The 27161-nt window shown below is 37.6% G+C and overlaps 2 protein-coding genes across 4 annotated transcripts; one reads left to right on the plus strand and one right to left on the minus strand.

The window, feature by feature from the left end:
* Positions 1 to 1384: 1384 nt before the first annotated feature.
* On the minus strand, positions 1385 to 9362 carry MDH1B (malate dehydrogenase 1B). Its single transcript, XM_035331676.1, has 10 exons — positions 9186 to 9362; positions 8948 to 9060; positions 7830 to 7964; positions 7528 to 7670; positions 6352 to 6854; positions 5699 to 5840; positions 4631 to 4794; positions 3829 to 3968; positions 3020 to 3104; positions 1385 to 2152 (listed from the first exon to the last, which is right to left on the minus strand). The coding sequence occupies exons 1-10, from the start codon at positions 9340 to 9342 to the stop codon at positions 2121 to 2123; spliced, it is 1614 nt and encodes a 537-aa protein (XP_035187567.1). The 5' UTR covers positions 9343 to 9362; the 3' UTR covers positions 1385 to 2120.
* Positions 9263 to 20160, plus strand: FASTKD2 (FAST kinase domains 2). 3 transcript variants are annotated; one of them, XM_035331675.1, is made up of 12 exons: positions 9263 to 9384; positions 9534 to 10301; positions 10677 to 10780; positions 12072 to 12180; positions 13190 to 13313; positions 15118 to 15257; positions 15535 to 15707; positions 16108 to 16271; positions 17240 to 17461; positions 18333 to 18417; positions 19457 to 19571; positions 20025 to 20158. In XM_035331675.1, exons 2-12 carry the CDS (start codon positions 9615 to 9617, stop codon positions 20118 to 20120), a joined length of 2019 nt encoding a protein of 672 aa, XP_035187566.1. In that variant the 5' UTR covers positions 9263 to 9384; positions 9534 to 9614; the 3' UTR covers positions 20121 to 20158. The 3 variants fall into 3 exon arrangements, with proteins under 3 accessions (XP_035187566.1, XP_035187564.1, XP_035187565.1); XM_035331673.1 differs by having other exon boundaries at positions 9289 to 9388; positions 20025 to 20160; XM_035331674.1 differs by having other exon boundaries at positions 9326 to 9360; positions 20025 to 20160.
* Positions 20161 to 27161: the final 7001 nt, after the last annotated feature.

The raw sequence follows: 27161 nt of genomic DNA on the forward strand, positions 1-27161 counted from the left end.
GTTGACTTCAAGACACAGTTCTAAAGGTTTTGCTTTTAAATAAATGTTGTTCACATCAAATGCCTGGCAACAGCCTGGATCAAAGTATCAGGTAATTGTCTAAGCAGTCAAAACAGAGAATGCTAATTAATTAGTAATAAATATCTTGAATTATTAAAGATAAAACTTCTTTGATCTTTGTTTCAAAGGCAATTTTTCTTATCATTAGAGTGCAATATTTCTAAATTGGGGGGTCTTTACTAAGCGTCTCCCAGTTGCTGAGAAACAGTGTTGCTATAGAGACTGAAAAGGAGGTGGAAGCTGGCACACTAATGCAGAAAGCAGTGTGCTATAGCAGTTGTTGCAACAACACAAAGAGAAGAAATAGTAAGCTCTAGCAATAATGTCCTAGAATAAGGATTGTTCTGACCAACCAAAAAGCTTACATACTCTTCAGTAGGTCAAAATATGAAGAACATATATATATATATATATATATATATATAACTTCTTAAAGATATATCCATTTATCTTAAGGCCCTTTTTCATTCATTTTTCAATGTAGAATTAATCAACACTAAGCATATCCTGCATATGCATCATTACTCAGGAACTTCAAAGAAAACATGTACCAGAAATTACTTAGTCATGTATTGACAATCGTGTGTTTTCAATAAGTCTATCACTATGTAACCAACTTTGAATATATTACCATATTTTAGATTTCCCGTTATTTTCATTCATTCTTTCTCTCTTAGGCAAAAGAGAAAAAACTTCAGTTCCCATTCTGTTATGCTTCCCTGAGGGAAGATCCCAATTCCCTTTTTTTCCAGGCCACTAGGCACACCTCATTAGAATAATTTAGGATATAAGAGACATCCAAGACAATTTGTTTTGTCTTTCTCCTTCAAACCTCTGAGATGAAATTTGTGTGGTCTCAAGTAGTGACTCAGAAGTCCAGTAAGCCTCCTTAGACATGAACTGTTTCTGTAATGTATTTCTCATTAACAGCCGTGCAGTGTTGGTGCTTGAAATACCCAGGCGGTTGAACTAGTATTTCCACAGGTAGAATAAAAGAAATCAAATATTAAAAGGACTACCAAATCATATTCCACACAGAAAAATAAATAAATAAATTCAAATATGTTTTAGAGAAGCTAACGTTTCCTCTCTTGTCTTGGAGAACAATAAGCCATGAAACAAACCAGGTGTGGTTTATAAAAGTTACTGATAGCATCCTTCTTCATTCTGTCCATATCAACTGATAAAGAACAAATAAACTCCTCTTGCTTTCCTCAAGTGAAATGAAGTCTATCCCTGCTAAGAGTTTGAACCTCCGCATGAACAGAAATAATGATTTTTCAAAATTCAGTTTTCAATATTCAATAATATTCAATTGCATATATCAGATTCAAAGAACATTAAACTTTTTATTGTGCTTTAAACATTTGTATCTGATAAAAAATTAGCAGGCACAATGATATTTCATTTAACACAGTCTCCATCTTTTAAGACACTGAAGACATGCAAATGAAAGTAGATCCTCAACAACCCTGTTTAGCCAAGGACTAATTAATTGCATATCTAATGCAATTTGATTGCAACAAACTTAAAACATAAGAGCAGTCCCTACAAAACTAATGAAATAGAATCATGTAGACAAAAATGATCTTGTCATGAAGATGCATTCAGTTAAACTGTTGTGTTAAAAACCAATCTTTCCTGAGAATATACATTCTCACACACAAACTGTTTTTCATTACATTTGCAACTACCAAAAGAGGTAGTTTTAAAATTAAATTCAATTTGTTGAATTTATGAAACTATTACTGTGTGTGACAACTTTGATCAAAATTGTCATAGTATGGACTTTTCAGACTTTAAAAGATGTTTTTGAAAGATTTTGTTTGAAGTAAGCTGTTTGTCATGAATGAGATTCTAGACTCATTAATAAGTCAGAAGTTTTGCTTTAGTCACCAGATTAAAACTGTTATATTTACACTGTTTTTGAGATATTTTTCTGCCTACAGACTTCCAGGTTTTGGATGAAGAAGGCAATATAAAAGTGATTACAATGTTTATTAGCATTTCTTTGTATTAGCATGTGAATTTTCACCATTTTCTCCTGAAGACATCTCTGGCTAAACCGAGCCAGCAGGAAAGGTTTCCATCCCTGTAAAAAAAATAAAAATCAAAAACTGTACAGATTTTAGCTAACCTCCTAAAATAGTTACACCTGCAAGGAGATAAGCCAGGCACTTAGGTAATACTTGAATAGTATGGCATTTGATACCGATGTCACAAGAGTAGGTCACAGCTAAGCAAGTAGCTGCTAGCAGAGGAATGGCTCTCTGCTTAGCATTTAAAGCAGCCACAAGAAGAATGGGGCAGCTCTAGAAAAGGAGTGCCACGCTATTAGAGAGTCTAGAGAAGGACACTTAATATCTAGGTGAGAATCTACTGACTGAGTTAATCAAGATCATAACTACTGAAATAATTAAATTCTGCATTTATCAGGAAAAATCTTACTGTGTCAGTGGTCTTTTCCTATTTACAGTATTTTTTCCAATTTACAGTATTTTTTCCACTGTTAGAAATTCAATTCTATTTCCAGAGAGTAAAGAAGAGTAAAGAATAGTTTCAAAAACTTGTAGTAGTGTATCTGGTGAAAGTTCTTTTCTAATAATAGTTACTTGTTTTAAAAAGATTTTATATATAATTATCATCTAAGATAAAATGTGTCATGTGTACTTTACATTGGCAAAATCTTTTATTTTAATGCTAAATGTATTATTTATGCTTAATTTTTATATTCATAATCTGTGAATGACACAAAAGAAACTTATCAAAATAAGGCTTCTATCATGCAGATTTCCCCTTTCTATGGCATGGGTCAGGATATATCTGACAAGCACTTGTTATTCATGTTCCTCCCTGAAGGATTTTATATTCTTTTTAATGGACAGGGACATCAAATTAGAATTCATTACTTAAATTCTCACTTAAAACTTGGTGTTATCTTTTATGGGAAAAAACTCACCTTGACACAATTCTTTTTTAGTAGTGATTTTATCACGTCTGTATGGATGCATTTCCTTTATTTTCTTTAGTGCAACGAGCTTTTCCTGAATATAAAAATAATAATAATAATTTCAATGCCACCCATTCTTGTTAGTCACTGAAATTTCTCACATAATCTTAAAATATGTTCAACTGAAAATAATCCTTATATGTTACTACTGTGACTGAAGATCACAAATACTTTAATGATGCCAGGATGTGGAATCTGGGACTAGTCCACATAGTTTTATAATATTTAGACAAAATAAATTATTTCTGTTTCACTATGGGACAAGAAACTCTTGGTGCAATTATTGCTTGCTGATTTTGCATTTTCTGAAAAAATCCCTTATTATAATAAAACCTGGCCTTCATTCTTGCAGAGTCACAGCCATAAGGATCCCAAAAGATACATTTCCTGGCATAGAAAAACTCTGAATACAATATATGCAAAATCAAGATCAGCCGGACAGAATAGAGAAACATTAAATTAAAGTTAATATTTCAGTTTGCACAAAGCCTGTAGAACTTGAGAGTGCAAATTCTAAATCTCCATATGTAAACATTTTTTATCATCTCCTTTTTGTGCAACAGAACAATAGTCTGTTCATTTCCATATATAAATACTACATTATTTCACAATACCCACCCAGTTTTACACGTGTATAAACACATGTACAGCTTGAACATGCCTAACATTTGTAGTAAGGGTCTCAGTATTCAAAGTTACATTGCAGTGTACCCATAGGTGGCAGAACGGGCATACTATCAGATGCGAGAAATCATCACCTGTATCAAATCATGGGATAAGCGTTCCAGAGCTTCCTGTGTAGTTTCATTAATTTCTAATTCTGTCATGACTTCCCAGCTACCATTCTGGAACCTCACTGGCATAGAAAAGACAATTCCTTCAGGAATGCAAAATTGACCTGAAGAAGAAGGAAATATTACTCAAACATACTGTTTCTGATTATAAACACATTCTCACCAGTGTTGAGATGAAGCCTTACAAATATGCAGAAGTGTGCAGCTGTGCAAGATCTTAACATAGAGACTGTTTTTTTTCAGAGCACAATTCAAGCACCAACAGGCTCCCCTTTTACTGTAACTTTGAATTTTAGTTTGATCTACACATGACAGTTTTACATCTTCAGAAGTGGAAAATTAAATCTTTTATTTCATGTAACATTTACATGACTGCTGTGAAAATTTTCATTTATTGGTCCACCTATCTACATAAGAACCTGCTTGTATAGGTTAGGCCCTAAGAATTATAAAGATTCCATGTGCAAAACATATATGTAAGAAAAGCATTTAAAGCAAAAATCTAAGAGACAAACTGCAACAAGACAGTATTAACCTAAGAGATGCTTTTAAGCAGTGAATATCAAATCACAAGCTTGGGATAGCCTAACTGCTTAGATATGGAGGCTCTTATGCTGAAACAAACTCTCATCCTATTATTATATTATGATCTGATTTACAATTGTTTACTAATTTGAAATTTTTGATTTTAAAAAATCCCATTATACCTACTGGGGAAAGCTCTAAGGAAGCTATTAGAAAATACGTGAAGCAAAAATAGGTTTACCTTCACTAAGTATTCCCACAGAAACAATCTCCCCAGGAGGAGAACCATGAAACCAGTATCTTAGTACAGTAGCTACTGCATGAGCGGGTAACATTCCTGCACAATAACAGACGCGGGAACTCAATGAACTCTGTGCAGACAGAAATTCTGAATGGATCCATTTTCTGCCAACAAAATAAGGAAAAAAGAAGGAAAAACTACTAACTATAATAAAGAGTAATTTTCTAGAGGATAAAAGAACTAAAATGAAGAGAATAGTTAAAACTTATTCAAACTTTGCTGGAGGCAAGGCACTTAAAGACAGAAAATACAGGCAAAAAGTGGCTCAAGAAATGACAGCAAGCATTGCTTGTCTATGAAATATCACTTAGTCAAGTCAAAACTCTGTAATTATTACTGTTTACATTTGTTACCTCTTATGTAAGGACCCAGCCATGAACTGCAATTCCCCTTTGCTAGGCACTGTGCAAGTATGGCATAGAAATGTCAGCTACCCAGTAGATGCTGGAAGGTTTATACCAGAGTGGGAGCTCCATGCAGCCAGGCCTGAGTACGTCACCTCTGCTGCCCACTCACTCCAAACATCTTTTCTCTGATACTTCTCTTTCCACTAGAAGCTATCTAGATGCCATGTATCCTTCTAACACGTGTTAACAAGTCCTTTTTTGGGAAATTGTCAATATTAGTTCCCTCAGGCGATATGTTCAATGTAATTAAGGTACTTCAAGAAGCAGATACGTGTTTAGTGTTATTTCAAAGTTTTCTCATGCACATTAGATATCTAAGTCACTATCTGGCTTTTCTTTACTTCTTAAAGCCTGCTCATGATATGATACACACGTAATACATAGGAAAATATAAACAAAGTTGGCAGGGGAGTCAGGACTATACAGCACTAGGAACTACTCAATTTCTTTTGCAGACTCAGCACTTCAGCCTGGGTTTTTCTTTACGTACAGTGCTAAACAGTAAACAAAAATCTTTCCTGATGTTCATTAAACAGTTCAGATAAACACAAATTTTAAAATGTTATTTAATTTTACTTTAAAAAACAAATTTGTACAGTACCTATCATAAATCAAATTCATCAAAAGACGTGAAAAATTAGCTGGGCCCCAAACAGCACTGTCGCATCTGTAAAGTTTTGTATGTGACAAATCAATGTAGTTACAGCCAGTAATATTGCCCCAGACAATCACATCTTTAACTCCTGCAACAGACAAAAATACATAAATTAATTAAAAGAAAGACAAACACTCTCACAATATTGGTTGGACTAGATGACCTCTGGAAGTCCCTTTGAACATTAATTATTCTTCAATTCAGTATCCTGCCTTGATAGCAGATATGTTTTCATCTGAAAAATGCATCAATGTTCTCCATAACATTACATGAAACCTCACCAAAAGCTATAAAAGGAACTTTAATTAATATAATGTTATTACATGTATTAGACGAAAACCTAATATTTAGCTGTTATAAAACAAATCATATCACAAACATACAGCAATGTTTCATTTAAAGTCCTGTACATGCAAATACTGATTGCTTAAAGGCAATCTGAAAAGAAAAAAAAAAACACATTCGTGCAACAGGAATTTCACAAATAATCTGCTGATAGGCAACTCAGCCTACCAGTTGTTCTATGAAATATGTGCTCTCAAAGAAAGAAGTTCATCCACTGAAATCCCCAAACGCTACCAGAACACTAAAACATTCACCTGCTACATTCATATTCAGCTTCCTGGCCAGCATGGCTTTAGCTGCGGTTTCCCAGGACGTTGCAACAGCAATGACATTTTCAGGATTAATGGATGGGCCGTATGTGATAATCATCATCGCCTTAAGGTTTACAAAGGTTTTTCCCGCTGAAATTATTCTGACCCCTTTCTTTGCATTCTTCTCAATCAGGGGAGCATACACATGGCAGATCTCACTCATTTCTCTGATGTAGTTCTCAAGGGACTGGACTTCACGTTTTAAGAGGATATCATCAAGAACAATGATAACATCAGCTTGAAGAAAAGCCTTATCTATTTCAGTGTGCTCTGAAATACCACGGAGGAGTGGGAATGCCATGTCTTCTACTTCCATTACAATACCGCAAAGAACATTCTTAAACTCATCAATGTCAAGCAAATGAATACTGATCTCTGTGGTCATCCCAAACACTTCTCCAGTCACCAACAGAGGTATCAGCTGATAGCATATAGGAGCTGATGCGCTAATAAAAGAAGGGTATGGAAAAATCATAGTTAAGCACTGTACACTGCTCATTTCAAAGTATTACATAAATAAACACAAAGATCTTAACTTTACATTTGATTATATTTAAATAGACCATTAGCTTGGATCTTTTATTGCTCTTTCTCTGATTTTAACATGTTAAAAAATAAAAACAGTTGGGGCATCCTTTCATTTGAAGGTTTTTCCATCCTATTCATTTCAGGTTATACTGTCATTTAAAATCCAGTGTCTTAGAGAACCACAATTTTTTGTTTTAGGTATTTTGTTAGGATTAAGAGAAATACATAATTTTCTACAGCTATACCTGCTAGGAATTGATTATTTATTTAAATATTTCCAAATATATTTAATGTTAAGATACCTGCATTACAAAATTTTGTAAATACTTGCTTTTCCCTCCAAGGTGATCTGGTGAGCTCATTGACACCTGTTCACATCCCTCACTTAAATTGGAACAAAATGTAAGGAAAATAGAAATACTTTTCAATTCATATGCTGAATGCTATAGTGAGGGGTGCAGAAGCTAATTCAAATCAGCAAATTACATGGATTCATGTATAACCTCAGACAGTTACACCTCATATGTGATGAGAAAAAATGCATTCTTCTGAAACTGAGTGAAACTTCATAGAGAGTCTTTTTACTTTCACCTGGTGATCCAGATTTGCAAAGGGTTGGTAAGATTTCTAATCTCTTCCTCCTCTTTTTCAGTTTCCATGTGTGCCTGTAGGTTCTCCTCAGCAATGTCGAACATTTCCGCACTCAACATCATTGAGGTGATGCCATAATAGTGCTAAGAACAAAAAAAAAAGGTGATCTCTAATCAAATGACAGCTCAGAAACAGCAAGGTAACATTAGGATAGCTTTATTTTACATTTGAAGGAGGAATAAAGAACAACATTGTAAGAAAATATAAAATATGGGTTTACAGTATAAAAAGCAGCTCATTACCTGAGCATATTCCAGAAAATCATTAACTCCTCCCAGAAGCAGAGCCTTCCCTCCACGGTCCAACAGTTCTCTCCAAATGATCGGAGATCGTCTGTGTTCCCATCCATTCCTTTCACAAATGTCATGGAGCCACTGCTAATGTAAACACCCCCCCCCCCCCCAAAAAAAATAAAAAAAAATAAAAATAAAAAAAGTTTTAATACTTGTTCACTTATGATAACAGTTAAATTTCCTCTCAATACATGATTACAAAGTGTCTCACAACTTACCCACATACCAGTGTGCAAAAATCGGCAGATTGACACAAAGCAATTCATGATGATATACTGCAACATTTCAGCAAAAGAGCAAAAATGTCCTACTAACTTCTGCTTGGTTTTAACTCTGTAATTCTTCTCCATTGTCTTAATGACACTGATCATAGAAATGTTGCAAAGCAGCGAGAAATTTGAGGATTCCTTAAATAGGTAAGAAGCAGGTAACCTCTGCAGAAGCGTCAGTAGGCTGAAGAGGTTAATTGCTATTCATTTTACTGTTGAACTGGCTGAGGTGTCAATCAAAAGTATAAGCGGTAACATCAAGCACAGTACTGTCTGTCTCATGAAGTAATACTGCAATTTTTTCATTTTTATATGGACTACAGTAAAACAAACTTCAAGTAAAATTAACAACTGGGCATACAGCAAAGTAATTAGAAAGGCCTGCTCACACTGTAAACCAATATGTGAGATTTAATTTTATACTTCCATTGTAATTCAAAGCCTTTGAATGCCAGAAATCCTCTTGACAAATAATGGCTGTGAAAGTATACCCAATCACAGCATGCAAAAAATTTACAGAAAAAAGCGGGCTGAACAGTCGTGTACTTACTAAGACATAAACTTCAGTTTCTTGCAAGCAAAACACATTTTCAGTGTGACCCTCATTTAATGTACATATTCTGCCAGTCAGAACGTTGAAACTTTTCCTCAGGCTGGCGTTCATAGCCAAAGCTGCTTCTGCAGCGCTTCCATCACCAAGACGCTAATGCAGAAAAGTAAGACACACTGCAGCCAAGCACACTCCTTGCCAGGTGGAGGACTGGGCTATCTACCACGCCTTGCTTTGTAGCGCCTTACCTCCCATCTGTCAGGGTGCTGGGTGATCTTGTGAACCCTGAAGCCCGGCAAATTAGCCTGGAGGTAGTCAGCCAGGAGCTCCGCTTTGGCATAGTGAGGGCAGTTTGCCCTTCCTGTGGAAGCAGCAACAACACGGCCAAAGTCATATTTGGTGACACGGGCTGGTGATAACTCGAGCAACCCAAAACTTTTCGGAATTTTTCCACACGCCCCCCCGCGCCCCCCTCAGGCGCCTCACCCGCCAGCACCAGCTTGGCCATGCTCGCGCCGCCCTCCAACGGCCGCTTGCTTGGGGCCGTCGCGCGGCAACGCGCTGCACGCGCCGCCTCAGCCGTTTGGCCCTCGGCGCGCGCCGTCCCCTCTCGCGAGGCTGGCGGAGGGCAGCCGGGCGGCATGGCGGCGCCGCGCGCCGGGTAACGGCCGCCCGCGTGCCTGGGGCGGGCGGGGCCGAGCCCTCCGAGTCCCCCTGCGCAGCAGCTCCCAGGGGGGTTGTCCCGAAGGTTTTCCCTGCAGGTTTACAGTTTAAGGTCTGCCCGCTGAGCTATGGCGTCCCTTTCAGATAGATGACTTTGTGCTCTCTTTCCAGGCCGGTTTCCGCAGGAGGAATTCCGTCGGGTCCCCTGGCTTGAGTTGTGGCGTCAAATCCGCTCATGAGACGCTGGCCAAAATGAATAACAAGATAAGTAACTTGTTGAACACGGTCAGGTGCTTGCGTAGGTGCGGTCCTGTACTCACTCCCAAGTATTCAGCCACCACAAGAAAACACGTTTCATGGGTCGGCGGGCACAAGGATCCCCCGGAAAATGTGAACTTCAGAAAATCTTTTCTAAATATTTTTCCCTCTCCACATGGATCATCTCTTCGGTTTCTATCTCAAAAGGCAGATGTTTTTAGCACAGGTGATGAAATACAACCAGAGAAGAGTACAGAGGCTCTGGGGAGCGAGCAGGCTCCCCAGATCTCCTTGGAATTGAAAAACTTGGAAGATGATTCTGGGGGCTTCAAGGCGAAGCCTGTTCTGGATCATAACGAACATTTCTTTAGTAGTCTCCGGAAATGCACCTGTCCTAGCGATGTGCTGGATCTGGCTTCAGAGTCTGCTGTTTCCGTTAAGCACTTCACAAACTGTTTAACTACAGTATGGAGACTCCTCAAGAGCCTGTCTGAAGACCAGCAGCGTTACGAGAAGCAGCTGATCTTTGAGCACCCAGCCTTTGTCAAGCTTTGTCAGCACCTGCTGCGAGACTCCAGAAGGATGACGCGGGCTGACCTGGTGTTCAGTCTGCATGCTGTGGTGAACCTCGGTGTTCCTCAGAACACTCTCCTAGTCCAGACTTTGTTGAGGGTTTGCCAGGTGAGTGTGAAAATCTCTTCTAAATTTGGGCTGAAGTGTCAGGGTTAGTTCTGGGAGGCTGCCCAACATCAGAGAGATTTGGGTTACATCCCTGGTTTAATCTGATCTTCATTGGAAATTGGACTCCCTTAGTTAATCCGTGTGTAATTCTCGTTTCTTTCATTTTTGAAACCACTGGCTGATTTCACACAGATTTAATTGAAAAATCATTACCCTTTTCAAATCAGCTAAATGTGGCTGATGGGAGACCTTGTAGGACAATGGAGTCTTAGGAATTGACTTCTTGGGGGGAAGGCAGGATAGCAGGTGGTCAGTTTTCTTCTCTGAAATGTTTACTGGTCTGAAGTAATCTAACATTGTGAAACTCTTTAACAGGAAAAGCTCAATCAACTTGATAACCGGTGTATCTCGGTTTTGGCAACTACTCTAGCAGGACTGGATAAAGACAAGAATGTGAGCGCTCTTCAAGCTGGATTACAGTGAGAAAAATACATTTTTCACATGTTCTTATTATTTAAATATTGTTTGAATGTTATGTCTTACGTAAGTCATGGAGGGAATATCTACACATAAAAGACATTCTTTGGTTTTAGGATTTAAATTATTACATGAGATAACAGCTGTACATGACAGTGATTTTTGGCATTGTCTTTGCAGTTTCAAGCAGAAAGGCTTCTGATGGCATAGGAAGCTAGACCAGTCTCCAGCTGATACATATTCTGACTGCATTGCCACCACTTTTTTTGTGATGTTGGTCAAGTCCCTTTGCATATCTATGCCTCTGTTTTACCTGTGTGTAAAAAGGAGGTAATAAGACTAGCTTAATTCATTAACTATTTTGATTTAACATGATGAAAAATGCTGTTTGAAAGCCAGGGACTATTTCCTTTGAGTTTAGTAAGGAAAAATTAAGATGATAAGTTTTGACTTCATCTTTTTATACAGCATAGCCTTCTGTCTAGTGTTTTATGGGAATAACTTCTCTGGTTGTAATGGTTTTCTCTAGACTGATGAGATGTATGTGGGTAACCAATCTGCTTACTCCCATGAGCTTGTTTTTATGGAGGCTGTCACAAAACTTGAAATAGATCAGTACTTTTGGTCCCAAGTCAGGTCCTGCTTTGAAAAGGTGGATGTGCTAGTGACACAGAAAGAGCAGGTTGTCCTCTAAGCTCAGGAACGCAGTTCTTGTAGGTTGGTGGAAAGCAGGGGAAAAACAGAAACTCCTTCATCACATACTCATGTTTCCTCTGTTCTATGATATCCCTTTGTGTTCCTGCAGCTCACAGCACAGTTTGTTCTTTTTTTTTTCTCTCACTTGCTCCAGGTCATTGCCAATGTCCATTCCTAGGTTTCCTGGCTGTTTCAGAACTTGTCTCCATCTAGATGATTCTATGATAAAAACGTGCAATATTTTCCGCAGAAAAGTGTTAATACCGTGAGGCTTAACAGCACTCACATCTGCGCAGTCACCTGTATTCTGGGCAGGTGACCCTAGTGTTCAGAATGTGTCAGGGACAACACTTACATATCAGGAAACATTAAGAAACCATATATTTATACCAATATAATTATTTCTGTATGTGTAAAAATCTGTGCTGCAGCTGCATCACATAAAATTGTGCCAGCCTTGAAAAAAGTAGGCAGGAGAGGAGCAGAGAATAACAGCTGTAACTTGGGACTATATCAGTGAGGGAGAATGGGGGTACATACCAGTTTCTGCTGAAACAAGGAAACCATCTCAAGGCCTTGCATTTCTTTCTTCATCAGATTACTAGCAGAGCAGCGAATCCCAAGTATCAGAGACATCTTTATACTGCAAAACCTGATGAAATGCATGGGAAAAGATGCTCCAGTCTTCCTGAAAAAGAAATTAGAGGTGAACTTGGCTGGTGGCTCATTTTTACCTCCACAAAGCCTGTGCTCTTGCATTGTTTTATGAACTGTGTGTGGTTCTTTCCAGATGCACAAAGAGAATGTATAATACAAAAGTTAACTGCATTTGCTATATGAAGCATAGTCCAGCTATATTTACAAGATGAACTTAAATTTGGAGCTGGGAATATCACCGCGTGAAAGGGGGCAGGAAGCAATGGAGATGGTACAAAAGGAGTTGAGACAGTAAATTAGCAGTGCCTTCACCTTTTCTTTGGGTTGGCCAGATGGTATTTCATAGAAGCACTAATAGGCTGTTCTGTGATTCCCTTGCCCAAACTGTGGCTGGAAAACTGACAAAATACTGTGTAATTTATATTGTAGATGCATTTTGTATTTACCCGTTAATAGACATGCAGTAAGAATACTGCATTTTAATAACCAGTAAAGCTAAACTTTGTAGTATCATTTCTACTGTCACTTATATCAGTCTAACTGCTGCTTTTGTAAATGAAGTCTGTTCTGCAGCATCATCTGTGCCTCTGTTCACATCAGTAGCTGGGTGTTTGTATTAAAGATATGCCACTCAGTATGCTGTTGAATCGTGCTGAAAGCTTACCACTCTTGCACATGTCCAAAATAGTAATTGCAGTCCTATAAAGTAAATCAACTGTGCTAATTATATTTCTGCTGCATTTTTAAGAATTAGTATATAGTGTCACAGTATTTGGAAGTTAAGTTTTACTGAGACTTCTTTAAAAAAAATCCATATAAAGGCAAATTGCTGGGAAATTGCTTAGTGACCCAGCTAGAGAACGCTTGATCGCTTCTGATTGTGTATTGAGAATTTGAAAGAAGTTACTTCATGCTTTTGGTTTTTGTTGCTCCTTTTTCTTTCATTTAAGTCCAGACAGGCTAACGAATTCAGGAAAGTTTTGGTGAAGATTCCTTCACAATAAAGCGGTGGTAACATGTGAAGAACGAAGGATTTAATAAACTCTAATTCACTTTAGATGGCAGTTTTGAAAGAGATTGACCACCTGACTTACCTAAATGCTCGGCGTGTGTTTTTCGGTCTTGTTGCAATGAATTATTGTTCCATTCCAATCCTGAATGCCTGCAGTAAAAAGATCCAGGGTAAGAAAAAATGTTTATTAAATCTCCCTTCCTTATGCCAAATTCTTCCCTTTCGTGTCCCTTTCCTAATTTCCTTTAAAATTCAGTAAGTATCTTTGCTTTATAGAAGAGAATAGTAATGTGGAGTCATTTGACAAGTGGCAAGACAGAAAATTACTGATGGATAACGAAAACAGATAGTTCTTGCATTCTGTACCCTTTTTAACATTTCCCTGAATTATATATATTTTTTTGCTTTTCTTCTGAATGCGTTATTTAGGAAAAAGAACTGAATGCTAGAAGTAAAAAGTAGATTTCAGATAAGCTTTTAAAACAAATCTGAATTGGAAATAGATGGGTGGTCTGATGCGATTAGTCTGAAGGGAACATAGTGTTTCCCTGACTAACTGGTTTTCAATATTGAATGCTGCTTTATCTAGCTGACCTCATGCTGCAGTCCAGAAAAAAAATTAAATGAAAGGTAATGCTCTCACCTCTCTCCAACCTTTGCAATGCATTTCCCAAGTATATGTAGTCAGTATGTATTGATTCACACTTAAAATATGTATGAATATGTGTCTCAAAAAACAGTAAGATGTCAAAACAACATTCCTACTATTTAGGAAACAGGAATGTTTGGGCTGTTGTACAGTCTTTATTTGTCCTGATGTTCATGTGTGTTAGGACACAGTCTTTAATTACATATAGTGGCTTCTACCACAGGACTCATGCCATGCTGAGATGCAGGCTACATGGCATGCATCGAGTAAGCAGCTACTCCGTGCTTTCTTCTGCACTTTTTAGTGCATATTGTCAGGACTTACATGCTGTACACTGTGCTCTGGGCACAGTGATTTATTTCTTGACAGAAGTAACCCCTTCTAGAGTCTGGAGATGGAACAGGAAGAGGAGGGAGGGTTATCCATTGAGTAAGGCAATTTTCCAGCATGTTTTCCAAGTCCTGTGCTGTTGCTGGGGCTTTCAAGAAAGTAGTACCCTCTTCCATATCTCAGGACCTGAGCATAATTGTAGTAACCGTGTGTTTCATAAATTGAGTTAGTTTTTGCAGCAGTGAGGAGATGACCCAGTGGTGATATTAGTTTTCTAATTACACAGAGGAGAGATGCAGGTCAAAGTGTCCAGTAACACCGAGATTCCTTTGACCTCTTTTCTTTAAGAATACCTAGCATTACTGATCTCTGAATTTGATGCACAGATTTCATTGGCTTCAATTGCTGTTGTCAGCGCTGAGCAGCTGAAGAAATGAGGTAACAGTGTTTCATACTAAGCCTGGAAAATCACAGAGCCACAACTTATGAGGAGAGTTGAATTAATTTATTTTCCTACTATCCTCTTGAATCTTCGGGGAGAGGAACCAAAGTCTAGTTGTATCTGTGCCTTTTTCTCCTGCAGTCGCTGTCTTTTAGGACATGCATGTCACTCACTGAAGCAAACAAGGCAGAATGTTCAAGAGAGAGCATTGTTCTTTGGTACTTAATCTTCAACTCAGGAGTAGGTCCATCTTGTGTGGCAAATTAAGTAGCAGTGCTGTGCTACAGGTTGGTTGTGATCTGGCACTCAATCTGTGTCATAATGCTCATGTGCCGGGAGGTTATGTTAAGGTTTTCCAGTCTGACATGCGCTAGTGCTTCATTGCTTGATAGCCTCAGTGCTTTTTAGAAATAAACACGTATTTGTGGTTTCTTGCAGTTCTGTAAAACCAAATTGGAAAAAAAAATATAAATTTAATCATGTGCCACATTACCTCCAACCTACAGCTCCCTTTGCTTTGTATCATTTGTCCTTTTTTGCTTTTCTGTTACAGAGAATATTCACGATGCTCGCTTTTGGCATTTAATTCTTATTCTAGAAGCTTGTCACAATCTCCAGTACCGTAATGTAAAACTGTTTTCAACAATAGCAGACTATGTTAATTCCATTGTCTGCATTTTGGACAAAAAACAGGTGAGTTTGAGACCAAATAATTTATAGTAGTAGCAGTAGAAAAGGCAGTTTCTGGTGCTTTCCGTGTTACCCTTTTAGGAATACCATTCTGATGAAGTTCATACAGTTAAATTTTTAAAATGCACTTCTATCTATTGACTTACAGACTAAATAAAGAAATAGAATGAATGTTATGGTTTGAAAAATTTGCTTTCATTAAAAATGCCTTTTATGAAAACAAAATGTAAGATCCACTTTACTGGCTCTCTTGACCTTATAAAAATACCTTTTGTTTCAGATTATCCTTTTTCTGTCTGCCTTTGAGATACTTGGCTTTCAGCCCAGTGAACTGATGGGTGTTTTTGCTGAGAAGGTGACAGCAGACTCTGAATTCCTGGACTTGAAAAGCCTCTTGATTGTTCTCAGAGTGTATTCACGACTCAACTACCTTCCCAAAGGCCAACATTATTTGTAGGTTTTCATTTGAGAATGCCTGATGTTATGTTGTTATGAATAGAGCAATATATGGAAATATATGGAATAGCAACTGGTATTTGATATTAGTTGTGGAAAAAGCCCATAGTCCTGTTTTATTAATCTGTAAGGTAAACTTTTATGTCTTTTAGCTTTTTTTTTTTTCTATATAGGAATTCTTTTCTGAAACTGAAAATGGATATGTTCTTGGTTCTAGACCGATAAAGGTACTAACTCTGTTGATAGGTAGCCGTAGCCTCAAAGGAGATTCTAAAGCTAATGTTGGATTACTCAACATGTGATTGTACAAGATAATAAAATTTACTAGCACATAGTTTTGTTTGAAATCCATTATAGTCTTGTATATTTAGATACTTTTCTTCTGCTATTGGAAAAGGTTTTTTGAGACTCTTCAGAGCTGCTTGAATAAGTACCTTCCCCAGATTTCTGACACAGAACTGCTGAAGGCAGTGTATTCACTTTGCATCTTAGGATACCTTCCTCATCGCGCACTTGATCAGCTGCTACAAAAGGAGAGCTATGAAGGACTTCTACCATCAGGTTAGGCCTTACTTTGTTGTGTTCTTTTTCTTTAAAAGGACAGTTTGCCTACCTAAATATTTTTTTATAATTGTGTTAAAGTTTATAACTTAAAGAAGGCAAACACGATTAATACTGAAGTTCACAAGAAAAAGCTGATGCAGTAATGGTGATTCAAGTGACGCCCTAGTCTCTAATTATGCACTAGGGCATCTGGTTTATTGTCCTGGGCCCCATGGTGGCAACTGTTTAATTAATAGGTTGCACATAGAGGTGAATGTGAGATTGGTGGAAATGGTAGAAATGTGTTAAGAGGTAGAGGTTCTTTGTTCAACAGATGTTCAGACATTTTAAAAAACACAGGAAGTCTTAAGCTTCATAAACCAACTTCAGTACCTGGGATCATGAGTAAAATTTTATTTTGACTGCTTGGAGTTACTATGAAGAATTTGGTTTCCACATTACATTCCTCTACAGTGAGTAGCGTAATTTATCAGAGTAGGAATTCAGTGTAGAGTAAAACAGCCTCCTTTGAGTGAATCTGAAGCCTGGAAAGTTGTAACTGCTTAGTTTGGGAAGGCTAGTACTCTTAAAACACAGTTTTAAAATTATGGGTCAAGTCTGATATCCCTTTGTTTTATAGTCCTCTACTGTGTGGATTTTACAAATGACTTGTATGCATGCTCTCTTGTTCCATGTTCTTAAGTCTTCTGTAATAACTGATGGCAGGCACAGAGCTGTGTACAATAGGGGGGAAGGACTGGATAAATGGGAAGGTACCAGCTGTAGACTTTACTATTTTAGTTAGTGAATTGACAATGTATATTTAAAAGAATATTGAAGATAATAAAAATCATTGGGGAAAAAAAAATGGGGTTTGACTCCTGTATTGAAATTCATTTGCTCTGAAGAGACTGTAAATGGTAACAAAATGAAAAGTTCTGAGAGGTGATACTTAGGATGCAATATTTTTATGTATTCTTTTTTAGGTGATCTTTACAAAGAAAAAAAGGAAATGATGCTTCGCTGTGTGAGGACATGTATGGAACTTGATAGCCCTTCCTTCACGAAGCCTGCATTTGTGCCAACTGAGAATTTCTCCTCATTAGTATCTCTCAATCTCAGAAAGGCTCGGGAGGCACTGCTGGAACTTCTGGGAGATGAGAATATGTTTCGGCAAAATGTACAGCTGCCATATAAATATCATATTGGTATGAAGACAAATTAATAACATATTATTTTTAATGTAGATTTATGATCCCTAAAGTAATAAGGTGGTAACAAATTTGCATAGCGTACAGGTGATTAAAAGATAATTTTTTAAGGGAGTCGTTTAACAAATTATATCCTTGATTGTTGAATTTATTTTGTAGGATGCTTCTGTTAAAGTCAGTTTACTGAAGTTTTATGATTGCTTTTATTTACAAAACTGCATTGGACTTCTTGTCAAGCATCACCGAGAAGATTTTAACTGCACATAAATCCAGTATGGCCAGCTGTTTTTGACAGTTGACATCTTAGTATTAAACCTGAATTAAAATTAAAAAGTGGCTTTCTTTTGTTCTCTGACTTGTTTCTCCTCTAAAACTCTGGATAATATTTGGTTTCTACTTTCATTTATGAAATGGGATATGATCTTGACAGGTGATCACTTGGTAACGTTTAGTTTCTTTTGTATTTTGATGTTGCTTATTCTTTTGCCAGCCACCCAGATAACCATTTTTCTTGTGATATTTGTAATAGTTTTCTTCCTAAATATTTCTAAGTGGGGATCAGATTACAGGAAAATCTGAGTAGGTATGATGGACTCAGATCAAAACTAGTTTCTTTATCAGAGTGAATCATAGTTTAAACTTATATCCACAGTTTCTAAAAACATTTTTTTTTTTTTTTTGCTGGAGATGTGCAAGCTGTAGCTGTTTATATTGGTTGCAGGGAGGGAAAAGCGATCGGTAATGTGCAAATTACAAGAGAACAGTAATTAGAAACACAGCAGTGACAGTGTGTGATATCTTTTTCGAATAAGCTACACAGAATATTAATTGTAACCTCTTCTAATGTTCATTGTTGTTTTGTTTTCAGATTTTGAAATCAGGATGGATTCAGACAGAAAGAAAGTGCTCCCAGTAACTGCAACAGATAATCATCCTGACACAAGTGTTCAAAGGTATCTTTTTTGACTGGCTATTTTTTCTAGTAGGCTAGTTTTGTTTAAATGTATTCTATGCACTTACGATTTCTACTGATTTGCTGAAGCAAAGTAGGTAACTTGTTATTTGTGCTCACAGAAATTGCCATGTATGCTAGTTCAGAATAACATCTCATCCAGCTCACTAGCTTCTAACAGAGGCTAAAAAAAATTACATTCCAGAGAAAGAGGCAGGAAACCTCACAGTTCAGATAATCTCAAACTCTTGCAATGGATACAAATTTTGAAGTATGATTAAAATCCCTTCAAAAAATTAGTACATTATGATTGTAAAATTCCAAGCATCACTGTGTCCAATTAAAAATTCAGTTATTCTCTTATGTCTCCAAAATTTGCATCCCAGTGATACGTTTTAGCGATGAATTCAGCTGCTGAAATACAATTGGAATAAAATGCACCATCATGCCCACACTTTTGGTGATAATTTTAATCTTGTGGGAAAAAATGACCTCTCACTAAACGAATTAGGATGTACATCAATTAAGGAAGCCTTAACTAGAATTGGGTAATGCTTAAATTTGTGTGCTGGGTCTCACTGTACAAGAACATATTTTGCGTAGTTAGCTTTTTGAGAAAAAGAGAGCTAGTCAATTGAGTAACAGAAACTCACTGTCAGGTTTTCAAGGTGTTCAGCTTTCCTTACCCTTCCAAGTAGGTTTTATGGCAGGAAGTAACTGATCTTGAATATTAGCAAAAGATCAAAGTAAATGCACAAGCTGTCAAAATAATGTAGAATTTGGAATGATCTATTTCCTTCCCATTATGGGGGAAGTGGATGTCTTAAGAACTTAATTCTGCTGTAGTAGTTTGAGTAGATGCTAGCACTTGAGTGAAGCTCACTGAAGAAGAGAGGGTCTAAATTAATTAAGTCTGGAGAAAGAAAAGGATAATGAAATTTGTGCAGTCCTGATATTTTGCCTACCAGGAAGACAGCTCTGTATTCTGCAATGTTGAAGGACGTCACTGAATCATTGTCTTAAACCCTTCTTGTTTGTAGATTGGCGTTTCTCTTTGTTCCTGTGTCTGCATTTTGTTTGGGTACAACACATCCCCAAGGGAAGCTTGCAATGAAGAAGCGGCATCTAAATAAATTGGGCTATCATGTGATTCTGGTAAGAGTCCTGTTATTCTCTCTCTTTAGGTCCTGTTATCAGCACAGTGATGAGTATGTTTGTTTGGCAGAACAGACCCTGTAGGGAATGATGAGCTTTCTCCAGAGTGGTAACTGCGTAGCATATCTGCTTTTATAAGGTGGTGATTGTGTCATGAAGGACAGAAGCGGTCTAAAAGACAAGCTACCACTTAACATTGTCAGTGAAATAAATGTTACTATAGCTCAGGGAAAAAAAAAAAAAAAAAAAAAGTCAAGCCACCAAATTGTTTGTACCTAAAAACCTGTGTGACTTTGGCTTATTTTCTGTTTTTTTACAGCATGAATGATTCAAATTAACATGTTTTTCAAACTAGAGCAAATCCCTATGGCTTTCATCATTGAATGCTTCGTTTATGGGACAGAGTAGTGTGCTAAAGACACTAGAAATAATGTACCTTTTCCTTTTTTACAGGTCCTGAACAAGAAGTTTCAGGAAATGACAAATGAAGATGCAGTTGAGTTTTTAAAAGGAAAAATCTATTCTGAAAATGCTTCCCCTATTTTCTAAAGTGAAGGTGCCTGATAATAATTAAAGTAAACCAACAATTTTGTGTCTCTCTCTCTTTTTTTCCTGCTTAACTAACCGACTGATTTTAATCATCAGAAGAGAGAAGCATATTTTTTTTTCTGCACAACTGCATGCCCCAAAGTATTACAGGTTGAGAAGTTTGTAAAGTCAATAATGTCTGCTAGTAGTGGTGGTTTTCTTTAGTGGAAACAACTACTTGATTAATCTGAAAAGCATCCCGGCGTCTATAACTGTTGAAATTCCTTAACTTTATTGTTGTTTCTCCTCCTCCCATGCCCCCAAATAAAACTCCTCTTGAGCTGGGTCAGAAAAATGAAGTGACCATTTCAAGTGTTGTTGGAACCTGACCTACAAACAAGCACTAGAGGGATTTCCTCCAACATCCAGCCCCCTTCATTCCATGTATTAATCCAAGGCAGAGCTCTAGCAAGTAACTAAGCCTATGGTGTGTATTTAAAAATTCCAGAGTTGTGTGAAAAGTTCCTAAGAAATCAACCTCACTCAATTTTCAGAAGTTTGGGACAAAATGGTTCCATGAGCTGTATGCTTATTCTTTTGAACCTGTTGCTCTACTGCTACTGTAATAGATTTTGAGGCTTCTGACCACAAGATTACAGGTCTGTCACATCCTTATAAACTGACTCTTGCTTTCCCTTTCTGATTGCCTCCCCAGCTATTTAAAGAGATTTTAAAATACTCTGGTTTATTCATTACATATTGTGATGCACCTCTACTACTAAAAGGTAAAATGATAGCATGGTCCAATTTATTATAGTGGCAGAGGCCTACAAGTTCAGAACAGCTTTAGGAGTTTGAGCTCAAAGAACATAGAGAACTGGTACATCTTTTCTGTTCTTGGTAATATTTACTGGTAAAACCCATTGGTTGCACTGGAATTACTGGAGTACTTAGCAAGAGCATTGGACTTGCATACATTTGCCAAGAACAGGTTGCTTGTTTCTGCTGTACAATCAGATCTTCAGTCATAATTTTGCTCTACCATAACCACAACCAAATTGACATGAAAGGAAACAGCAAAACTTTATACAGTGACCGCGTGTTACCTAATGGTGGTGCCCTTGCTTCACTTGATAAGCTACAAGAAGCATGTTCTTTGTCTTTCTGAAGTAGCATGCATGGATGGATAAGGTATTACAATAATGAGATAAGGTCAAAAAGAATGCTTAAAAAAATTCACAATTTCTTGCAGAACATGTAGATAACAGTATGGTGCACATTTATGAAGGAAAACAAGTAAAAAGCATCCCAGTCTGGCATAAAAAGCACAGAGTGCTGTTCAGCATTTTAATCTCTGAAATACAGCAAGTGCTGAAAAACAGATTTTTTTTTGCAATTGTAAAACTTAACTGCCAGACCAGAGTTAATCTGCTTAACTTGATGTGATGCTTAACTCATGCTTCTTTTTTTATCTGCTACTTTAAGGAAGTATAGTCTGTAATAACTCATTTGTAAAGCAGAATGGTGAGGGCCATTCTGATTTTCTGACCTAGCCAACTGACTCATGGTCCCTGGCCAGCGCTGAAGGAGGTGTGAAATATTCTTGTCTGTGCTGGAGTGCTGGGTGGTGCTCAGAGCTGTGTTTGAGACAGCTTTGATGCTGTTCAAAGATGAAGCCCTGCAAACCAAGCTACTATGGTGTCAGCTGCAGCTCTCACCTAGTCTGGGGAACTGCTGCTTCTGCTTCAGGCTTTCCAGTCAGGTTCTCAGTAGCAGGTACATAGCTCCTTCTGTTGAGGGACAAAACAGCAGGCAAGAAAGTATCTCCAATGTTCCAGCAGCCTGGACAGTTAGCCAACAGTGAGCACACAATGGCATACATGAAATGTAGTTGATTATTTTGTTTTTTAAACATCTTTTAAGTGGATGGGCACTTACACAAGCAGGGTGGAAGTGTAGTCCATCATAATGATCACCTTGCTTACTAAAATATCTTGCTTTACTCTACCATAATAATTTATTATTGTCGCCTACACTGATTCATAGTTCCAAGCAATACAATAGCTGCTGCCAGAGACTTAGGAGCTGTGGGTTTCTTCAATCATTACTCCCATTAAAAAGCTACTATGCTGCAATGTCGGAAATACACTGATTTCTCAGGAATCCAATTCATGCAGTAAGGAAGATCTGATCCTCTAGTTTGTGTGACAGAATGTATTTAGAACATTCTCCTCTCTTCCCTGAATCACACTTATTAAAGTTAGTGAGAGACTGGCAATGAAGATAATGATTTTGCTTTGGGTTTTGTCACTACATGGACTGCTCAGTATCAAAGCTGCAAAATCACCTTTTTTGGGGGGGCTAAACTGTATTTAGCAGACCTGACAGGCTAATAGGGGTGCAAGCTGCACTTTAAAAAAAAAAAAAAAAAAAAAAAAAAACATTTTTACAGTCTGCCTGCAGACTTAGGCAGGCATGTGTTTCTAACCTTTATTCACACTTAGAACACATTCTAAGCGCAGTAGCTGGAAAATTTTCCTGAACAAGGAATGGGGAACCTGGAAGCTGAATATGGCTTTATTTTATAGAGCCTAGGAGTGTACCTTATTAACAGAGGGAAACCAGATACCTGCTGTGCTGTTTGACTCGCTAAGGGTATTTTAGGGGTATATCCAATCTAGCATGGCCAAAGGTTCTCAACCACATGTAAAGTGAAAGTAGATCATTTACTAAGTAAACTAAATTGCTCACTGATCTTCAATGAATTGAAGGCTATTTAAAGAAGAGATAACAAGTATAAAGCTTAGAGTAATTATGTAGAGGTGACTAAATGATACAGTAGACTCAGTTGCTTAGAGCAACCATTTGACCAGACTCATATAAAGACAGCATATTTTATTCCTGGGCTGTAAGGAAGTCTGAAAACAGGATCCACAAAAACAAACAAATAAACAAACAAAAAACTTCCTTTCATTTTGAGCTACAAAATATGAGACTTGAGTATCTGTACTGCTAATCTCAAAGAAAAAGATACTACCTGTTATTCCTGGTTTTTTTACATGCTCTATTTTACCTTTTTTTGATTCATAAATCTTATCTTGTTACAAAACAATAAAATGCAATGATAAAGCTGGCTTATCTTTTTTTTTTGGTTTGTATTTTTCAGTGAATAAGCATAAACAATAAACAATTAATGAATAAGCATTTTGCCCTTTGAGTTCTTCACTTGAAGGACATCCACTTACAAAAGGGTGACAAGCTCAGACCACTGTCACGTATCACACAATCAAGATGAAAACATTGTGGGAAAAACTTACAAGTTATATAGCAAACTTCACTGGCTCAGGGATGACGTTAACTGCTGCAGGATGTATGAACAGATCTAAAATGAGAGCGTGAAACAGGAAGGCAGAAGATGTGTGCTGCAAGGGTCAAGAAGGCTCTTGCATGAACAGAAAATAAACTCGTACCATCTGAGCAAAAATGAAACAAAGTTTGTTGAGTAATGCAGAATGAGAGCAGCAAGGGTCTGGAAAATAAAACACAAGCAGCTGGATTTGCAGACCTCAATGAGCTGTGTTTCTCTGCTGCTTGAATTTACTTATGTCTGAAAACACTTTTGAGCCCTAACTCCAGTCTTCTCAGGGATATGAAATATCTCAATCACTCAGCCGCTCATTCTTGTGAAATGTCCAGGAACTCTCCTTAAAACTTCTACTTCGCGCTCAAACTGGCCAAGAGGTTCAAAAATGACTGGGAGAGAGGGACTGAGTGCACTGAAATAGCTTCAATTTGTTTAAGGACATTGGCATTTAAATAAATTTAACCTTGGAATTAGGGAATGAAAGTCTGTTTCTCAGCTATTGCAACTGTTTCTGCATATTCAAGAAGTTAAATAATGCTCTGTATGCAGAGGCCAAAAGATGTGTCTATTGTTAATTCCTAAAGTGAAGAAAATTTTAATATCCAGAGCTTATACTAAGATTTTCCTCTAAAGCTTGTTTTGTTAGTCACCATTGCAACAGGAATGATTTTTATTGCCATTTGTTAATGCTAAGTTATTCCCATTCCATGTGAATCTCATAGCACACAAGCTGGCATAAGCGAGGTATCAGTTTCACTTACTCTTTGCTGGCAGGAAAATATCTGAACTCAAGAAAAATTGCAGATGTTATGTAGAACTCAAAAAAGGTGGAGTATTTACTCCAAGGCCAAATGTTTTGAAATTAGTTATCTCAGAACAAAAGTAGAGCCAGTAAACAAAAAAAAAAACAATGGAATATGATGGTTATCTGTTGTTCTCTACGGACATACTTTTAAAGCAATTATGATATTTAAGCACACATTTTACTGAACATGTCATCCAGTGTTTCTGTTCTTCGCTAGTGACCATAGCTGCTTTAGAAGTTCTGCATTGTTCTTCTCTTTTATGTGATGCCAATGTAATGGGTTGCTATATTCAAGAGCTGTCCTTCTGGCAGCAGCAGTTTTTTGCTTTCTTTCTCTATTTCTGGATAACGGCAGTATGGAGTGAAAGTATGAATGTGGCTAATACTGGAAGTAACAGCCCAGGAACAAGAAGGATAACCTGTCTTTGGGTCTGCAGCAAGTCCTTGTGTCTACAACCAGTGAGCTTTCCATTTCATCCTGTTTCCTCTCTTTGAAAATATTCCCATACTATACTGCAATAACATTGTTGCCATGGCACCCATCAAAACCCAGATATGCTCCTGCTTTAATGTAGCAAGATGCAAATTTTGATAAGAGGAGAATTTCTTTTCATTTTTCACTGCTATAGGTATAGGATTCTATCTATGCCTCCAGATGCAATTTACTAAACACACTTTGTTATTTCTGAATACATGCCATGGATTATTCTTATCAGTTCAACCCACAAAGGGTTCCTGCTAAATTTTCTGTACTTGCCTGTTTGATTTTCATGGTACAGATTCCTCTACATATGCCATCTGCACTCGACCACCCTTTAGAAAGGTGGGGAAGTGTGTGGGGAAAGGGGGAGTGGCTCATCAGCTGGTTTAAATTGAAATCAACGCACCACAGCAATATACACCAGCTGAGGTTCTGGTTCTACATCTTCAAAGGAGAAAACTTCAGCTGATATGCAAGCCCAGTTTTCTTCTTCTGCAACATAGAACAGCTGGTGAATTTGGCTCTGACTGTATGCAGCCTAGTGTGAATAGTGGTAAATGCCACTGAAGTCTTGATTTGTACTGATAGAGTTTGTTGTGGAAGAGATTATATGTGTGTATGTTCAGACTTCATTGCACACAACAGCTAGGGAGGGAGGAGAGCCTGGAGCCCACATCTGAAATCATGTTGATCACGTCATAAAAGAATATTTAAAGTATATTTATTAAAGACAAATACTGTGTTCCTGCTTGCCCTTAGTGCTGGCTCAGCAGTTAGATATCAGCTTTAGTGGAACAACAGACAGTTCTGTGAGAAAGGCAATATGCTGGGGTGTGTGAGGTAAGCAGAGGGTAAAGACTGCTAATGCGTTTGTCTCTGTTGTCTTAGAACATGTTCCATTCTGTGAATGAGTGATCTGTTCAAGGGACATACTCTCTACCAAATGAATCTTCATTCTGGGTCACTTTTGTATAAATGTAAGGAAAATGATGGAGATCTGAAAAGTGAAGCTGGCAAAAAATAGACATGTTTGGAGATTTCCTCTGTATCAGTCTATGCTGAAGGAACAGTACAAAATGATGAATGCTTCACTGATGTCAGCAAGTTTTTGTTCTCAGTAGTCAGTACTCCCCCTAAAAGGGTACTACTGAGGTGGATAAAGGTTGGTGTGATTTCTGGTTATGCAGAATAAAAAGAGAACTTTACCATATTTTTGTTTCTGCTGTTACTTGATATTCATTTGCCTAACCTAACAGCTCAGTATTTGAAGGAGGAAAAAAGAGGAGAACAACAACAAAGGTATCAAAACCACCTTATCTGAACAGAGGATAAGAACATCTGGCACCGAGGCATTAGGTGGACACATGGGCAATCCGAGTTCAGCTCCCTGATTGCCATCACTTATATGTTTGCTCATGGGCAAAGTCACTCAGGAGGATCTCATGGCGCACCCAGGGACCTGTCATTTGCACCCATCTCAGGTGTGCCATGACACCAAGGAATGTCCTGGTTGCCAACACAGGTAATAATCACAGCCCAGCCCAGAACCTGTGCTCCCATCTGTATAACGAGGATGTCCCAAGGTCAGGACACTTGGATTTGTTTGCTCCCCCAAGCAGAGCTGGTTGATGTTTTCAGAGCTGTTAGCCATAAGTGTGGAGAAGGTCTTGGCTAATTACAGAAGTAACAGCTCCTTTCACTAAAGAGCCCCCAAACTTGTGACTGGAACTCTTCACTGCAAGCCATGTGAAAAGCATTCCTGCAAACTTACTGTCACAAGCACGTCAAAATTACACCATCCAGTCCCTTTCCTCAGATACTATTAGCAGCGTTTTTTGTTTTTTTTTACAAAATCAAACACCAAAATGGAAGTTATTTCTACTGCAGGTCACATTTGTACACATATAACACACTCCAAACCTGACTTACAAATTCTTTAAGACTTATTTGCAAAAATACCTTGGAAATTCTACTCAGTATAAGCTATACAGAATAGAGACTTCTCTAACTCAGACAAGATCTGCTTCGGGATCTTGTGCCAAGTACTACAGGTTTCAGCAATCATTCCTGTGATTCCTCAGGGACATCATAATACTTTTTACTAAATCCCTATGCTGGGTGATGGGTCTGCCGTTTTACTCACCTTGCATAGCCTTACATACAAAACTGCAAGCACACGAGCAATACTGTTATGCTTGGTGGTGCTGATATTAAACATGAAAGCTGAGTATGGGTATCACTGTTGATAGAACTGAGGCCAGAGGTTAACGTGAAAACGTTTCATAGCTGCAAAAGCTAATTACTTAAAGTGAGTATAGTATATATTGTTTAGGTCTAAGAAATTGTGTGCAAGGATATTTGCATCTAATAATTCATGCCATGTTTAAATAGTTCATACGGTATTTTAGGGCT

The sequence above is a fragment of the Oxyura jamaicensis genome, chromosome 7 (assembly GCF_011077185.1).
Source record: "Oxyura jamaicensis isolate SHBP4307 breed ruddy duck chromosome 7, BPBGC_Ojam_1.0, whole genome shotgun sequence".
In the NCBI taxonomy this organism is placed as follows: Eukaryota; Metazoa; Chordata; class Aves; order Anseriformes; family Anatidae; genus Oxyura; species Oxyura jamaicensis.

Coding starts and splice junctions, on each gene's coding strand:
- MDH1B (XM_035331676.1), bottom strand. CDS start 9,342: ATGCCGCCCGGCTGCCCTCCGCCAGCCTCGCGAGAGGGGACGGCGCGC. Junction 6,855..7,527: donor TTGCAAATCTGGATCACCAG/GTGAAAGTAAAA, acceptor TTCTTTTATTAG/CGCATCAGCTCCTATATGCT. Junction 3,105..3,828: donor TATCCCATGATTTGATACAG/GTGATGATTTCT, acceptor TTTTATATTCAG/GAAAAGCTCGTTGCACTAAA.
- FASTKD2 (XM_035331675.1), top strand. CDS start 9,615: ATGAATAACAAGATAAGTAACTTGTTGAACACGGTCAGGTGCTTGCGT. Junction 15,708..16,107: donor CCCAAAGGCCAACATTATTT/GTAGGTTTTCAT, acceptor CTATTGGAAAAG/GTTTTTTGAGACTCTTCAGA. Junction 16,272..17,239: donor TGAAGGACTTCTACCATCAG/GTTAGGCCTTAC, acceptor ATTCTTTTTTAG/GTGATCTTTACAAAGAAAAA.